Source organism: Falco biarmicus, chromosome 4, assembly GCF_023638135.1.
Source record: "Falco biarmicus isolate bFalBia1 chromosome 4, bFalBia1.pri, whole genome shotgun sequence".
Taxonomy (NCBI): Eukaryota; Metazoa; Chordata; class Aves; order Falconiformes; family Falconidae; genus Falco; species Falco biarmicus.
Genome location: NC_079291.1, coordinates 87,062,454 through 87,077,701, shown reverse-complemented (window position 1 = coordinate 87,077,701; position 15,248 = coordinate 87,062,454). Strand labels below are relative to the sequence as shown.

General features: G+C 39.4%; 1 protein-coding gene across 6 annotated transcripts in view; it reads left to right on the top strand.

Moving 5' to 3' along the window:
* The window catches only part of ARHGAP17 (Rho GTPase activating protein 17), a 47,887-nt gene extending 32,664 nt beyond the window's left edge, over nt 1-15,223 (top strand). For 2 of the 6 annotated variants that reach the window (XM_056334644.1, XM_056334649.1), the window contains 11 exons: nt 678-805; nt 1,198-1,309; nt 1,861-1,942; nt 2,392-2,472; nt 3,208-3,321; nt 3,678-3,769; nt 3,904-4,060; nt 5,282-5,524; nt 7,602-7,765; nt 8,196-8,807; nt 14,305-15,223. In XM_056334644.1, coding sequence (XP_056190619.1) covers nt 678-805; nt 1,198-1,309; nt 1,861-1,942; nt 2,392-2,472; nt 3,208-3,321; nt 3,678-3,769; nt 3,904-4,060; nt 5,282-5,524; nt 7,602-7,765; nt 8,196-8,807; nt 14,305-14,429 — 1,910 coding nt within the window. In that variant the 3' untranslated portion in view covers nt 14,430-15,223. Of the gene's footprint in view, nt 1-677; nt 806-1,197; nt 1,310-1,860; nt 1,943-2,391; nt 2,473-3,207; nt 3,322-3,677; nt 3,770-3,903; nt 4,061-5,281; nt 5,525-7,601; nt 7,766-8,195; nt 8,808-9,808; nt 9,833-11,903; nt 11,949-14,304 lie in introns of all 6 variants that reach the window. The other 4 variants (XM_056334647.1, XM_056334648.1, XM_056334646.1 and 1 more) reach the window with 4 other exon arrangements.
* Nucleotides 15,224-15,248: the final 25 nt, after the last annotated feature.

The following is a 15,248-nucleotide window of genomic DNA, read 5'->3' as shown; positions in this document are numbered from 1 at the left end:
AATGGGTGGAAAAAGTAAACTGTAGGAAACAAGAAATTCACATTCAATTTGGAAAAACTTGTGCCAATTTTGACTTTCAGAGTTAAGCAACAGTCAAGAAATGGAATTGAAAATTTGAGCAAGTGTTACAGTGACGGGCTGTTGACATGGTTAGTCTAATGTAAGACACTGGGGCTGTTAGCATCCATCTGAAGTTGCTGATCCCTTAAATCAGAATCAGCAATAAACTTTGTGTTAACAGCTCAGGTTTTATGCACCTTAAATATAGTTACAACTAAGATCAGCCCTGGTCATGCAATCTGGACAAGATTTTTTTCTCAAAGATTCTTGCAAATTTAAGCCTTTGTGTCTTGGCAAATTGGAATTAATGTGACTTACAACCATGTGGTGGCATTTGTGTTGAGGCCTAGTGGGACATGCACTTCCAGCTATACAAAGGATTGTGATACTCCATCCAGAAAGATGCAGAAGTATTTTTTTTTTTTTTTTTGAACAGCAGCAGGCTCATTTTCTCTTTCTCTTTACTCATGATATAAGGGACTTTACCAATCAAGGGCTGTAAAACTCCTACTGTACTCTTGAAAATGTCTTTGCTGTACTGGAGGCTTTCTTTTCTTGTCTGGGACATAATTTAAGTGTTAGATATTTTGCTCAGTGTTTTGATACTCTCCAACTAGACAAATGGACTGAAAAACCAGCTTTTGGAACTCCATTAGAAGAGCATCTCAAGCGCAGTGGTCGTGAAATTGCAGTCCCTATTGAAGCCTGTGTAATGATGCTTTTGGAAACGGGAATGAGAGAGGAGGTAGGTAATAACATATCATGTGCTATGAAGGACAGAAAAAAAGAGCTCAAACTCTTGGACTGGTGTCTGTACTTTTTAACAAGTTGCTGAAGTAATTTTATTTGTTAATGTAGATGATAAATCTTTTGCAAAAGAATAGCCTTCATCACTGTGTGAAGTATCTTCGAGATGAATGCACCTAGAATGAAAAATGAGGAATTGGCCAGGGGTGAGGGGCAATTAAAACATTGCCAGATGGCAGTGACACATTGAGAGCCAGCCAGGTTGTAACACTGCAAGGTGATGACACCAAACTCGAAACTGTTCTGAAAGAGGCTGTCATAAAACTTGTACTGTCTCATGCTTGTATTAACATGTTGTTACCAGTCAAATATACTATTTTTATTATGCAGGGCTTATTCAGAATTGCTGCTGGAGCCTCCAAGTTAAAAAAGCTAAAAGCTGCCTTGGACTGTTCAACTTCCCAGCTTGATGAATTTTATTCCGATCCCCATGCTGTTGCAGGTATTGTGAATGTTCTGAATCAAAGCCAGGTATAAACTGATACAACGCAAGTTTATACTGTACATTTAACTGTTGACTTGCTGCAGTGTAAGGTGTTGATCTCTGCAAACTAAATTAAAATTGAAAGATCGCTTAATTGCATGACAACATAGATAAGTAGAGGGTGCACATGCTCTTCCCACTTGATGTATTCATGTCTGCATGACAAGAGCAGTGTTTAAAATTCAGGTGATCATAGTAATTTCCTCTCATGACAAAAGTGTTAATATGGTCAAGGGAGATCAGAGCCATATGTAGACCTTTAAGGTCTTTGTTCTGAAGAGATGATTCATAGTTTTATAGTACATGTTTCTGTCAAATTACAGGGATTACTGAAGCCCTTTAGTGTGAAGTGTTGAGCAGATATACTGTGGTAGTGTCAGATTTTTTTGCTATTTCACTGGAACTTGGGTCCTATTGCATAGATAAAATGACAAAGCTGAGGACAGAATTTTAGATGAAGGCTGAAAGCATTAGCTAAGAAGCTAGCCTGTTTCTATTTTGCATTGCAGGTGCCTTGAAATCCTATTTGCGAGAATTGCCAGAACCTTTAATGACCTACAGTCTATATGAAGAATGGACACAAGCTGCAAAGTAAGTGTACTAAAAATAGTTGTATAGGAAAACATTCTACATACTTTTATCAAATCATGTTTTTTCATACATGAATTCAAAGGAAAGACCAAGCTTACACAGGTTACTTTCTGGTTTTGCTCTAACAGGTAAATATTTTGTGTAACAAATTATTTTAAATTTTGTGGTTTAGCTTCATACTAATTGCACAGAACTGTGGTGAAATACCTATTTTCTATTTAAACTAAGGGGTGCTTCAGACTACTAGCTGCATAGTATTGATGCTTAAGCAGGGTTTTTTTGTTGCAGGTAGAGGTAATTCAGGGATTTGACTAGCAGGTTATAGAATACAAAACAGTGCATTTATCTGGCATAAATGGAAGGTTATCCAGTCATCTCTTTGTTCACTGCAGCAGCAACAATTTTCTGATCTGAATGTAAGATGTAATGGAATATTTTTTTCCTTCCAGTATTCAGGACCAGGACAAAAAGCTACAAGAGTTATGGAGAATTTGTAACCGATTACCTAAGCATTATCATGCTAATTTCAGGTATGTATGAACATCTGTTGACCTGCAGCACAGCCACTTTCATGCTAGAGTACCACATTTCAAAGCTGGTTAACCAAAACTCTTAATTCAGGTTCTTTTTCTTTCTTTTTTTTTTTTTTTTTTACCAAATTGAGTTAGGTTTATAAAAGGATATCCTGTTTTATCAAGTAGTTGGTGTGCATTGGTGGTGGTAGACTTCTTCAGTCAAGTTAGTTACTGTGGACTGTAATTAGCGATGCATAGAACCCTTGTACTTAAGAGCCATGCTGTTGGTAATAGTACCTAACTTTTTACCAGCTATGCTCTTCATTGTATTTTTGCAGTCTTAGAAATCACCTGAATGTATCTTATATGTGTAATTTTTCCTTGTGGTTTTGTCTTTTGGGAATGAATTGAAACAAAACCAGCTCTCGTGACTCTTTGAAGTGTGCAAATTCCATTACAAGATATGAAAATAGCTGTTGAGTAGGCATTTGCAATCTAAACGTTTTTTCTGAAAAGGTAATAGTTCTGTAGTTCCATTTTGTTAAGTGGGAGATAATTTCTTTTCTACTTAGTTCAACTTCTGTGATTCATGAGTAGAAACTTAGTAGCCAGCTACTCAGCAAGAAGGCTGTTTGTCTTATTTCCATTTTGTTGTAAGCTGTGTTTATGAGTTCTTGAACTTTAACTTACTTGCTTTCAAGAAGACATGCTCTTAGTTCTGCTGTTTAATTATTTCTTTCCTTTTTGTAGGTATTTAATCAAATTTTTAGCAAAGCTTGCACAAAACAGTGATGTTAACAAAATGACGCCCAGCAATGTTGCAATAGTCTTGGGCCCCAACTTGTTATGGGCGAAGAATGAAGGGTAAGTTGTTTTAGGAAACAGAACTTCCATGAAGCTGTAAAATTTCTTACCAGCTTGTTTTAAATCATGTAGACTATTTACAGCAATAGGCTATTTGCCTAATAAATATTTCAAATGTTCTTTCAACCTATGCCTCCAGGTCCTTTTAGGCATGCAACTTTTTAGGAGTGTTTTCAAACGCTATGAATGTTACTGAATAGTCTAGACTTCATCAGAGTTTGAAGTTGCTTTTTATATGGTACTTAGGAGTCTTAGTACATCATGGTCAGCATAATTTGTCATTTAGGTAATACGATATTTTTTTTTTTTTAATCAATAGAACTCTGTGTAAAGTGTTCTACAAATTTGTTCTGCAGATCCCTTGCTGAAATGGCAGCAGCAACTTCGGTCCATGTGGTAGCAGTTATTGAGCCAATTATTCAGCATGCAGACTGGTTCTTCCCTGGAGGTAAATTCTTGCCATAGTTACAAGAATTTTGTATTTGATAACCCTAGACAGGTAAAACTCTAATAGCTTTTTGCAGTGAGGCCCCATTTTGTATATGTATGTCTTAAGATGTGTTCTGCCTGTCTCTCTTTCAGATCAAGATTTCAATGTATCTGGGGCATTTGTTGCAATTCCTGCTGTTAATTCAAATCACTTGTCACACACTGGGAATGAGTATGAATCTGGGACACTGGAACGGAAGAGGCCTGTTAGTATGACTGTAATGGAAGGAGATTTGTTGAAGAAGGAAAGGTATGTTTCATTCTCGAGTTAGTTTTCAATTCTTAGCCCATTTCTTAGAACTGGACTGCCGAGGAGGCTGTAATTGGACACGCTTTTATTGGTCTCAGGAGAATTTCCTGGAAATACCATAGGTAACAATAGTGATTTATTTCCCCCCCATGTTGTTGCAGCCTGAGGAAGGTTCAAAGGTAACGTATTGGTATTTGCTTCCAGTTATACTCTATGCATGATAAAAACCCAAGCAGATAATTACTGCTTCCAGTTACCATTTTCCTATTACAGATTTGGGGGGGGTCTAAAATCCACTGAAACAGATACTGATAGATGCTACTATATACACTTCTAACTTCTGATATTCCATGGCTTCTTTTTCAAAGCCCATAAGCTGAGGTGGTGTTACCTGGTGCCTTCATGATAAGACTTCTGAGTTGATGATGGTACAGTATACCACAGCAAGCAGTAGAATGCTAAAAAATAAAAATAAAACGTGCTGTTTTCCCATATAACATGTAGTGTAACGTTCATTTATTATCACTCATATCATGAATATTCAAGTGATATGCTGTTTTGTTTTCAGCTGTTTATGCAAATGTTAAATTGTTACCTCTGTTACCTACAGCTAGCCACATGCAAATAGATCAGCACTGGCAGAGGAAGAAGAAAATCAGTTCAAGATTCACTGTCTTTAACACAACAAGAATAAAGTTAAATTGTAGAACGAATGTGCTATATACATTCTAAAATCTGTTAGAATTTTAGTCTGTTTATCCATAATTCTCATTTAAAGACAAATTGTAGTGTATATCCAGTGGCTTTTTTTGACTGTCTTAAAAATCTGTATTCTAACTTAGTATGTAATAGAATCAAAATTTATGTGGCAAAATATATTCAGTGAGGAGATACACTGGTACCTAAGGAAATGTATGTATTTACATGTAAAATTAGAGTTGTTTGGCCTCATTGTCATCAATGTCTGTCTTCAAATGTAATTGAGTAGTTTGTTCTACTTCTGTTTAGCTTACCCCTCTGTGTGGATAAGCCACATACTGTTGCATGTCTTAACATAAATGGTGTTATACGCAGAAAGTTGAAGCTTTCCTTGTTGCTGCTTTGCATGCTAAGCAACAGGGGTTGCGTTTGTCTTTGTGGGTTATAACATGCAGTTGTCCTGTTGCTTTAGTTACCTGGTGTTGGCTGGCGTGGTGTGTTTACTCTTTCTTCTTTCTGTAGCTTTGGTGTCAAGGTTATGGACTTCCAAGCGAATCCTCGGAGATGTGGCACTATAAATAGAAAGCACACATCCCCAGCTTTCCAGCCACCACTTCCACCCACGGAGGCTGGCGTGCTGGCTCAGTCTGGAGCGGAGCAGCACTCACAAGCTTCTGTGGCTGAAACAAGCCCAGTGGGTGCTGGTTTTGCTCTCTCTGCTGGCACAGCAGAACAGTTACAAAGTCAAGGAAATGACGATGTCAGGTAAGAGGCATGGCTTCTGTTGGCAGTGGCTTAGCAGGCTCCTTCAGCAGCAAACTGATGTGTCGACTGTATCTGCTTCACAAGGCACCTCTTCTAACAGGAATGCATGTTGTCAGCTGTAAAGCCTGTTCAGGCATGGGCAGAAGGACTGTGCAGGAGCTCTCTTGTCATGTGTATTTTTTCAGAATTGAGCTTCTAAAATAACATACGTTGTTCTGTATATTGCAGAATTGATCTTCTAAAATAAGAGAATTCTTAGGGAAAAAAATGATGATAAAAAAATACTAAAAAATACTGTACTTTACCCATGTTGACCTTTCCAAGTTACACTCTAGAGGTGTCCACGCAGTACAACTATCAGTCTGCTGCTGAAAGAACAAAACCTACCAGTGGCGGTACTAGAAACCTGTTGGTGGTTTGTTATTTCTTGTACATGTCATCTGGATATGTCTTGTGTGTGTGTCTCTCTCCCTTTTTTTTTTTTTTTTTTTTTTGTCTGTAGCAAGTGTTAGTGATGACCACACTGGCTTGCTAGAAAATTGGAAGTTGATACATCATATTTTGGTATTGGTTTCTTTAGGACAAGCACGTATACAGGCTTTTTTGCTACTTAATTATTATGGAAACTGTAATCATGTCCTCAGTATTAGTCTACATGGCCTGCAAGACTAATTGCAGTAGCCTTGACTCTTCCTGTCCTGTATGGTGAAAGCAGCACTTTGCATTCCGTATGTCTGTGGTCTGAGAGAGAGAACAAACCACATGTAAAGGCTTGTAGCACTCTCCAAACACTGACCTCTTGCACAGCATCTTGCAGTAAAACACCACCGTGGAGTTTGGTGCAGCACTGACTCTTACATATAGCTTTTGTTCTCAGCTGATGTTTTTAGAAAAACAGCTCATTTGGAAATCCCCTGCAGACTAGTATTTCCTCCACAGGTATCTTTTTGTGGCAGAGGCAGCTAAAACAAAACCTTGAGAATACTGTCTAAAAGCTGCATTTAAAATCTGCACGGACTCTGTGTTCAAGTACTTGCGATTTATTAACAGCATTTGGAGAAATTAGGATTGCAGTGTGCTGGAAAAAGTGTTTGAAAGTTAATCCTTTTGAGATCAGTAAAATGCTGCAAGAAATTATAAAGAGAGAAACAAGTGAAGACTGCAAGTGCACAGCAAGCGGGGCTGGGGATGCTGCCTTGGACCAACTCAGCTGGTTCATAATAGAGTGCTGTATTTCCCTCCAATTCTGTTGTCTTCATAGCCAGAGGTCAGGAAGAGCTGAGTTTCCTCATCTGAATCACAAAGGTTTTACAGGGATTGCTCCCTTAAGATAAGTTTTGGTGTCCCACCAAGGTAAAACCTTCATTCCAGGTAGGGCAGAGAGAAGGCTTCAGCCAGCCAGTGATGAGAAAAGGACCACTGCTCTCTCCACACCCAGCTTTTGCCATCCCTGGGCCCTCATGAGGGCTTCCAAAAGCTCCAGGGACTTCGGCGGCGAGGGCTAAATCTGCCTCGCCTGTATGCTATACTTAGCAAGTTGGCTCATGTCCTTTGCAGTTTGGTTTTTCTGGCAGAACTTCACGGTGCCATCACTTAGTGCTTAGTAGCTAGGTCTACCAGATAACTGCAAGCAATTTGGATGCGATGCTGTGACAGAATATTTTGAAAAGGCTAACAGTTATAGGGGTGATAGGTATATTTGCATGAGGAAATCTGAGAAGGTCTGTTTTTAAAGGATCTGCAAGTGCACTGAGGGTTCATTAGCATGGAGACTGTACTCCTATGTATCAGTATTGCATTCAGACAGGTACTGTGACCCTGCAGAACTACTTGGATTCCGGATTCAATTTTGGTAATTGATGTTTTGTACAGGCTTGCCTAAAGCCTATTTGCCACTTATTTGAAGAGCTGCAGCAGCATTCAGTCTGTGAGTAAACAGCAGCCAGTGCAGAAGTTTTTCTGAAGCATTTGAGGGTCAGAACTGTAGCACAATTTGTAATGTAAACTTGAACAGGTGCAGCTGATCTGGGCACGGTATTTTACAATCACCTTCTAATTTAGGATTTTTAATTTTCAGTACCTCAAAATCAAAGGACAACACATCTTCAGCTACTCCTCCACCCGTGAGAAATGGTGGGCACGCGGGCACTGTCCAGAACCAGTCAACAAGTAGCACTAATCAGCTTTCTGTTAATCAGCCACAGAATGCGGCAGGTCCCAGTCCCCATTCAATGAGGAGAGGTGTGTGTTTTGTCATTTGGTTTTCAAGCTACTAAGTTCCAATTCTTTATGTACTGCAAAAATGCTTAATAAAATAACTTTACGGTATCTCTTTCTTTATTATTATTGGTATCTCTTCCTTTATTACAGACAATGGTTTAATCGCTTGCATTTCACTAAGGCCTAGTTATAAATGCATCTTTGACTTTTGAACTCTGTCGTGAATGCTGGCAGTAATGTGTAGCAGTGCTGTTTAGCAAAATCACTCAAAGGCTATTGATCAGTAAACCTGTGTACACAATTCTGTAGCTTCCTATTGGTATTGCTTTTGATAGCATGCTATTTTACTTGGATAACGTAGCTGAGCATGCTTTTGTGCTGCTAATTTCTTTCTTTCAGAAGTTTGGTTTCACAGTACACAACCATGAAATCTCACCTCTTCTCTTAACAGCTGTTAAAAAGCCTGCGCCAGCCCCTCCCAAGCCAGCCAACCCACCGCCGGGGCAGCCGGCGAGCCAAAGCTCTGCCCCAGCTGCTCAGCCACCGTCTGTCTCTCCAAAACCACCTGCTAGAAGCTCTTCTCCTCCTGCTCAACATGCAAACCAAGGAGCAGCCCAGCCCTCCACTTCCCAGGTTTCTGCACCTCGGAGATATTCCAGCAGCCTTTCCCCAATACAAGCTCCCAGCCACCCACCACCACAGCCCCCAACACAGGCTACTCCTCCACCGCAGCCCAAATCAAACAGTCAAGCATCTCCTCCTGCTGCACCCAGCAGTGAGCACGGACCAGAGCAGCCCTGTTACACTCCTCCGCAGACTCCAACACCACCTGATACACCCCCTCTAGGAAAACATAATACTAGCTCCCCATCGCCACAGCCATCTGCTCAAGAAACCTCCCAGTCTCACTCTCTACCTCAGAGTGGTACACTGCCGCGGCCACGGCCAGTACCAAAACCCAGAAACAGACCTAGTGTTCCCCCTCCGCCTCATCCTCCTTCTCAGCTGGCTGGAGATGGTGTTATTGCAAATCCCACGCAAACAGCTTCCAAAATAGTCACAGGTGAGTGGATTCTTTCATATTCAGTGTCTCCTCAGGGAGCAGAAATGAAGAAAAAAACACCTGTAGCTGTAAATGAATTTGGGGGGAGAGGGAGTGAAAAGTGCAGGTAACAGTTAAAATACTAAATTGCTCTTATCTGGTTAAAACGCCCACCTGCCTCTTCTGTGCACGAGGATTTGGGGCACTTCCTCAGTGAAGATTTTCATTCCTGAGGCAGAAGGGTTTGGGGGGAACTTAGATTAGCTTGCTTTATTTTTTTTCCCTGTTTTGGAAGCTGAACACTATTTTAGCAACCAGCTCTCTAGGGCTTTCTCCAGGCTCAAGTGTCATGGCATTCTCAGTTATGCTTATACATCTGTTGCCAAAAGCAAATATTTGGAGGAGGGAGAAGATGTAGCCAAGGATAGTGTATTTCGGCATATATGAAAGATAAGAAAATGGCAAAACTGGTCACTGATACATGTTCTAATAGACAAGGTACTAACGCAGTGAATGTTCTGCCTTATGAGAACAAAGTCTTCTGATGTGCTTTTAAGTTGGACAACCAGAGACTGAAGACCCACATACACTAAACTATATCTTAGGTCAGTTTCTAGATAGTTCTTCATATTTTAAATGCAGCAGCCACCTTCTGTTTTGAGACATTCATGAAGTAAAGAGAAGCTTCCTGTCTTCTCACAGGAGCTTCATGAAGCATGTAGTTACTAGTTTGATAACGATAATGTTAATTTACATTTTGGGGGGGGGGGGGGAAATGTAACTGCTGAGGACAGTCAAAACTAGCAGATCTTGAAATGTTCTGCTGCGTCTCTGCTTATTTTAGGCAGTTCTAAAGGAAAGCATAATGGATATAGGAGACTAATACTTTTAAATCTACTTATATTTAATAATGGTTAAAACTTTCCAATGACACTGCAGCTTCTCTAGGGTAAGACTAATGTATTGGAATGCAAAGTATAAATTCTGTTGCCTAACAGCTTTACCCCATGATGCCTTCACAGGTGGGGATGGTTACTGCGAATAAGGTTTGTACTTACCAGAAACATGCAATATAAGCTAAAATGCTCCTGCACAGCAATATTTTATTTGTAGCTTTATTTTGTATATGCGCTTTGGAATATGTGCTCTCTGTCGACTCTGTGTTACCTCATTACTACATATCATTCTGTTTGTAAGAGATTTTAAGACCTATGCTGCTTAGTTTTAATAGTCCTGTGAACATTACATTATTTCTTCAAAGAAATTGTAAAAATATCTACAATGAAGTGAGTAACACTTCACCACGGTCACCAGAACTACTAGTCCACAAGTCAAGTGTGAAGCAGTGACCCATTTAAAACAGGTTTGTTCTTACCAGTGCAGCCAATATTGAAGCTCATGTGTTTTCCTACAATTGAGTGTTTTATGGTTACATTTTAATGTAGCTTTCACTTTAGATTTTCAGTTATTTTTAACTTCTTGGAATTTATTTGGCAAAATACATGTTCATGTGACTAAACCGCTTTTCAGAAAAGCACCCAGGAGCATCTGCACTCTGGCATGTTTGCATTTGCATTCTGTCAGCTCCAGCCTCACTAATAGTACTAGTCTGTTCAATCGCAGCTGCCAAACGACACATTAATAATCTTACTATTTGTATGTAATGGGTTGGAGGTGCTACCTTCTTAAGGTAACAACTGCATGACAGGCTGAAAATGTTGAGGCTGCATTCCTGAATCATCTCAAGATTTGACTGCTTAGAGGAAAAAACTGAAATTAGTAATGGATTGAGAAGTCAAGTTGGAAGTAGTTTGTTTTTTTTTAAAATCGGAGAAGTAAATGAGCTGCTTAAGCAACTAAAAAGTAGCTTTGCTTTTTAAAATAACAGACTTTTCCTGATTGTACTTCTGTTCTTTTTGTCAGTATCTTTAAATTACAAGGGTGAAATTTCCAGACTGAATTCATAAATAAGGCTGAGGTCTGGATCTTTACAACATTTACAAATAAGAATGGGAACTGTGCTGATGAGTCAAGCTTCAAGGAAAGACTTACCCTTAATTTTTAAGTTGTGTTTGATAGGTTGACCATATTTGTTCTCATTTTGGGATTTTTTTATTTCTGAGGAAATTGCTTTGATGATGGCAGACAAGCAGGGCTTGTTACACCCCAGTGTAACTGGAGAAATACTTGACTTCTAAATAATATCCAGCTGGTGCGCAGGGGCCTGCTGTATTAGTGGAGGAGTTTAAGTTACACAAGGCAAGCATCTGCTGTAGGGGAGTGATTGGCACAGCTGAGGCTGTACAGGGACAGCAAATTATAACTTCGTGCTGACTCCTTTTCAGCTAAGTTAGAGGCAGAACAGAGGTACACAGCTGTCCTGTAGTCTGGATAAATAATAAACAAATTGAAATCAACAGTGTTGAAATGAAACAGTGTTAAAACTGGAGAGACTTCATATCATTCCTTTCAAGCACAAACCATAGCAAATTGGCCATGTAAGTTGTGTACAGTAAATGAGAGTATGAAAGCGGTCATGCAGGAAAACCAGTAAAGGAGGGCTGATGATGAAAGATTCTCTAGCAAAACCCATAAAGGAATAAAGGAACATAGACAATCTAGTATGTTTCGGGAGGGGTGGGGAATAAAACATCGTTGGGGAATACTTGAAGTGATACTCAGGCTTGCCTGCAGCAGTACACTTAGTACAGGATCATCCACTTTTTCCAGATCAGTCTTTTTTTAAAGGATTAATATATTTTGTGAATTAACACCACTGCATATTACATGAGAGTATCTGCTCTAACATTTACACGTGCACATATAAACACTTATTATAGACTGACTTACCTAATTTCATAATGTGAAATGGCTGGTTTTAATTTTAACCTTAACTAGTGGAGCAAGGGAAGACAGATGGGAATAATGGAAGCCAAAATTAAGTTTCCAGTGAATTTCATAATATCAGAACAGGAGTTCTGAATTGTTTTCAGGATACTGTTGAATTCCTTTGTCCATGTACTGGACTTTAGCAATGCCTCGAATTCTGTTTATGGTATTAAATCAATAAGCCCTAGAAAAGAATATTCTAATCAAAAATTTTATTAAATAATCTAGATGTTTGACCTGCATTCAGTAGGAACTGTATTGGAAAGTTCAATGGTAAGGAAAAGGCATATGATTGGCCAAAAATGTCGCTAATTCATAATCATGCGTGTGCTAATGCCCACTACTAACCTGTCACAAATAACACTGCTTGCTTGCATTATCGTTAGTGTGGCATGCAAAAAGAATGGCTGTTTGATGCTCGCTCTTACATTAACGTACTAAAAGTATTGAAGACTAGAATGTAAAGTTGTTCATGTTTTGACTGGCCAGTTTCATGTTGTACTTTTCCTATGTACAGAAAATTCTATCTAGAAATCCATGTGTTTTATACAGGGGTTCATTCTGTATTTGATGTAGCTGTAGCATCGTTTGTCACAAATACTTCTTTCCTGTGTCACCTCACACTGTCAGCTACGTCCTTTTCCAATTCATCCTTCAATATGCAGTCATGGTAGGGAAAACTTCTGTGCCTGCATCTAAAGTCAAAGTACGCCTTTTGAACCATACTTTAAATGGCAGTGCGGAGGTAACAGCGGGTAGCATTAGGTACTGGGGAGAACGCAGTGCCTCTGCTACTTGGTTCTGTGCTTGTCTCGTCAGGTCGAGCTCAGTGTGGAATGTTTTGAGTAAGGGAAGGATGCAGGAAGAATTCGGGAACTCACAGGATTGCAGTTTGTTTATTCTTCTATGTAGTACTGCTTCTGTTAGCAGTAGGAAAAATTACTAAAAAACCCCTAAAGTTTAAATTAACTGACTTTAAAAGTGCTTTTTCATTCATTGTAGAAGCAAGTTACAGAGTAGAGTTGGGGTGAAGGAGAGCTGCTGATGTTATGAAACTTGGTTTCTTGTTTCAGGGACCTGGTAAACGCATGAATGTGAGGCTAAGTGAAAAGGTTTGGTTTTAAACTAGCCCCAGTAATTATTTCTTCATTGCTACCAAACATCTGTTGAACAGTGATAGTCTTGTAGGTGCCACAAGGCACTGTTCTGGGTATAGCTCAGTAACCTGGACACTGACTATCAAGATGAGAATGGAGGGCTGAGGAGAGAGCTGTTTAACAGCTTCCCCCAGATGATGGTGTTTAACAAGTCGTAACAGTATGGATGGCTTGTTCTGTGCCTTCTGGATGATTTCATCTTAGCAGAACATGGTACTCCCCAAGACTCTGATACAAGACGGTGGGAGAAAATGTACAGTTCACACCTCACAAGAAAATATTAATCCTGGGATCATGTTTTTGGGAAAATTGCAGCAATTTGCATTGCAAACACTTAACCGCTTAACCATAATTGTGTCAGGCCATAATATGATGGAGTTCCAGCTGCTGTATTAACTGTATCACTGAGTCCAAAATCACTGCACATTGTGAAAGGCTGGCTGGCACTCTAGTAACGGTCTGAGAGAGAAGCAGGGGAGACTGCGCTCAGACTTCAGTTCTGTGTCTGCTTTCACCTCTTCCATGTCATTTAGCTCAGAAACTTTCAATGTGAACATTTATAAATTAAATTTAGCCCAGAAATTACAATTTCAGATAGGAGTCAGTCTTTAGAGGATGCCTGTCAATGCCACCGATGTTTAAAAGCAAGATGCTTATGTGAAGTCTTTATTTGATTTAAGCAGTCTAAATTACTTTCTATTTAGAACAGCTGCTGGATTGCAGCAGGAGATGTTGTGGCATATTATAAATTAGTTTTCCAAAATACTGACTTAATATTTCCAGTCACTTTTTTTTTTTTTTTTTAAACTGTTAGGATTTTTCTGATCTTCTCCCTACCAGGGCAGTCAGTCACCAGAAACGCAACATTTTGAGGTCCTCCTTGGGCACCTGGGCTTGAACAAAATTCTCCTCCTCTCAGAAGAGGCAAAGAACACAATGTTCTGTTACACAAAGGAAGAGGGTTAATCTGAATTTGCTTTAAGTAATTTCTTCCTCTTCCTGTGACAGGGCCTCCTTTTGACACCATACATGTTCCTACTGCTTCTAAAAGTCATAGGTGGTGGTTACCTGGCTGATGATTTAGGTGCCTTTTTGTTGGGTTTTTTTTTTGCTGAGTGACCGTTGTGTTTTGACGTGAAAGTCTGCAGTAACATGCCAGTCTTAAGGGGCATTGAGGAATCCAATACTAAATCGTTACTTGCTGTCCTCCATTCTTCAGAAAGAAACGTTTCCTTTTATCATGTAGAAGACTGAGAAAAGGTATGTTGGAGAAGCAACTCATAAGCATTTCAGTATGGCTTAGCCTTTTTGTGTTCATGCGTGCACATTCACATATGTGGCAGCCCTCTGTTTGAAAAGCCTTTGTTTACCTTTCCTTTCCCTTTTCTTTCTAAGGAAATGCACCAGAAATACGCTAGCGAATGGGGTGTCACTGTCCAGACTCTAAACTGGCTATTGCGTTTTTTGTGCAGATTCCAGTATTCCAGAACCACTTCAGAACCCTTCTTCAGAGCTTCTTGCAGAGACAGCAAGCAAAGAACTGCACAACCACCTCATGCTTGATATTGACAATGATACGGAAAGCACTGCTCTGTAATGGAAAAACTCAAAACTTTTTACTGTTCCTTTCCTGGTAGGAAAACTAACAGACCTAACAGTGAAAAGCTTCTTTTGACGATATGGCAAAACTGTGTAGAGTTGTGACTTGTGCATCACGGAGAAAGTGATTTAGCCATTCAGAAGAAGTTTAATGATCTGTGTCTCAACGATGGTTTTCAGAATCTTGGATGGAAGGAATTAATTACTGCAGAAGCTTGCATAGGAAGCATAATTGCTGCTAATACGGATGGTATTAGCAGAAATTCCAAAAGAATAAGAAGCAGAACATTAGTTATTTAAAGTGCATGTATAACGGAAATAATCTTTTTAATGTCACGGTTAGACTTTTATTTCTAGTTCTTAGACATTACAAGGAGATGCCTTGCAAGAGACATTCCCTCACTGATTTGCTGCAGATTCTTTTTAAAACATGAACCAAAAAATGCCAGAGTGCTGGTGGTGACTGCTGGTTATCAGTCACCTTGTCAAAACTGTGGATGTATTCTAGTGCCTTGAAGGACTGTCATACTGTAGAAGGAAACTTACTGCATCTTTAATCATTTCATTGCTACTTAATGATCAGTACTTAATACTTATTTCATAGTTATTTGTATTAACCAAGCCTGCTTTTGTTTATGTGAAACTGGCAACTGTTTCAGGATGAAACTGTGGAAGTGTTTTTTGTGCTTTCAGTGAAAACGGTTGAATTTTGAAAGAACTTTGAAACAGCTGTTTGGATTCGTCAGTTGGGTGAACATTTATAAAATTAAAGATTGTCTTTTGTCAACTTAAGGCATCTTTATTCGAGTTTGTGAGT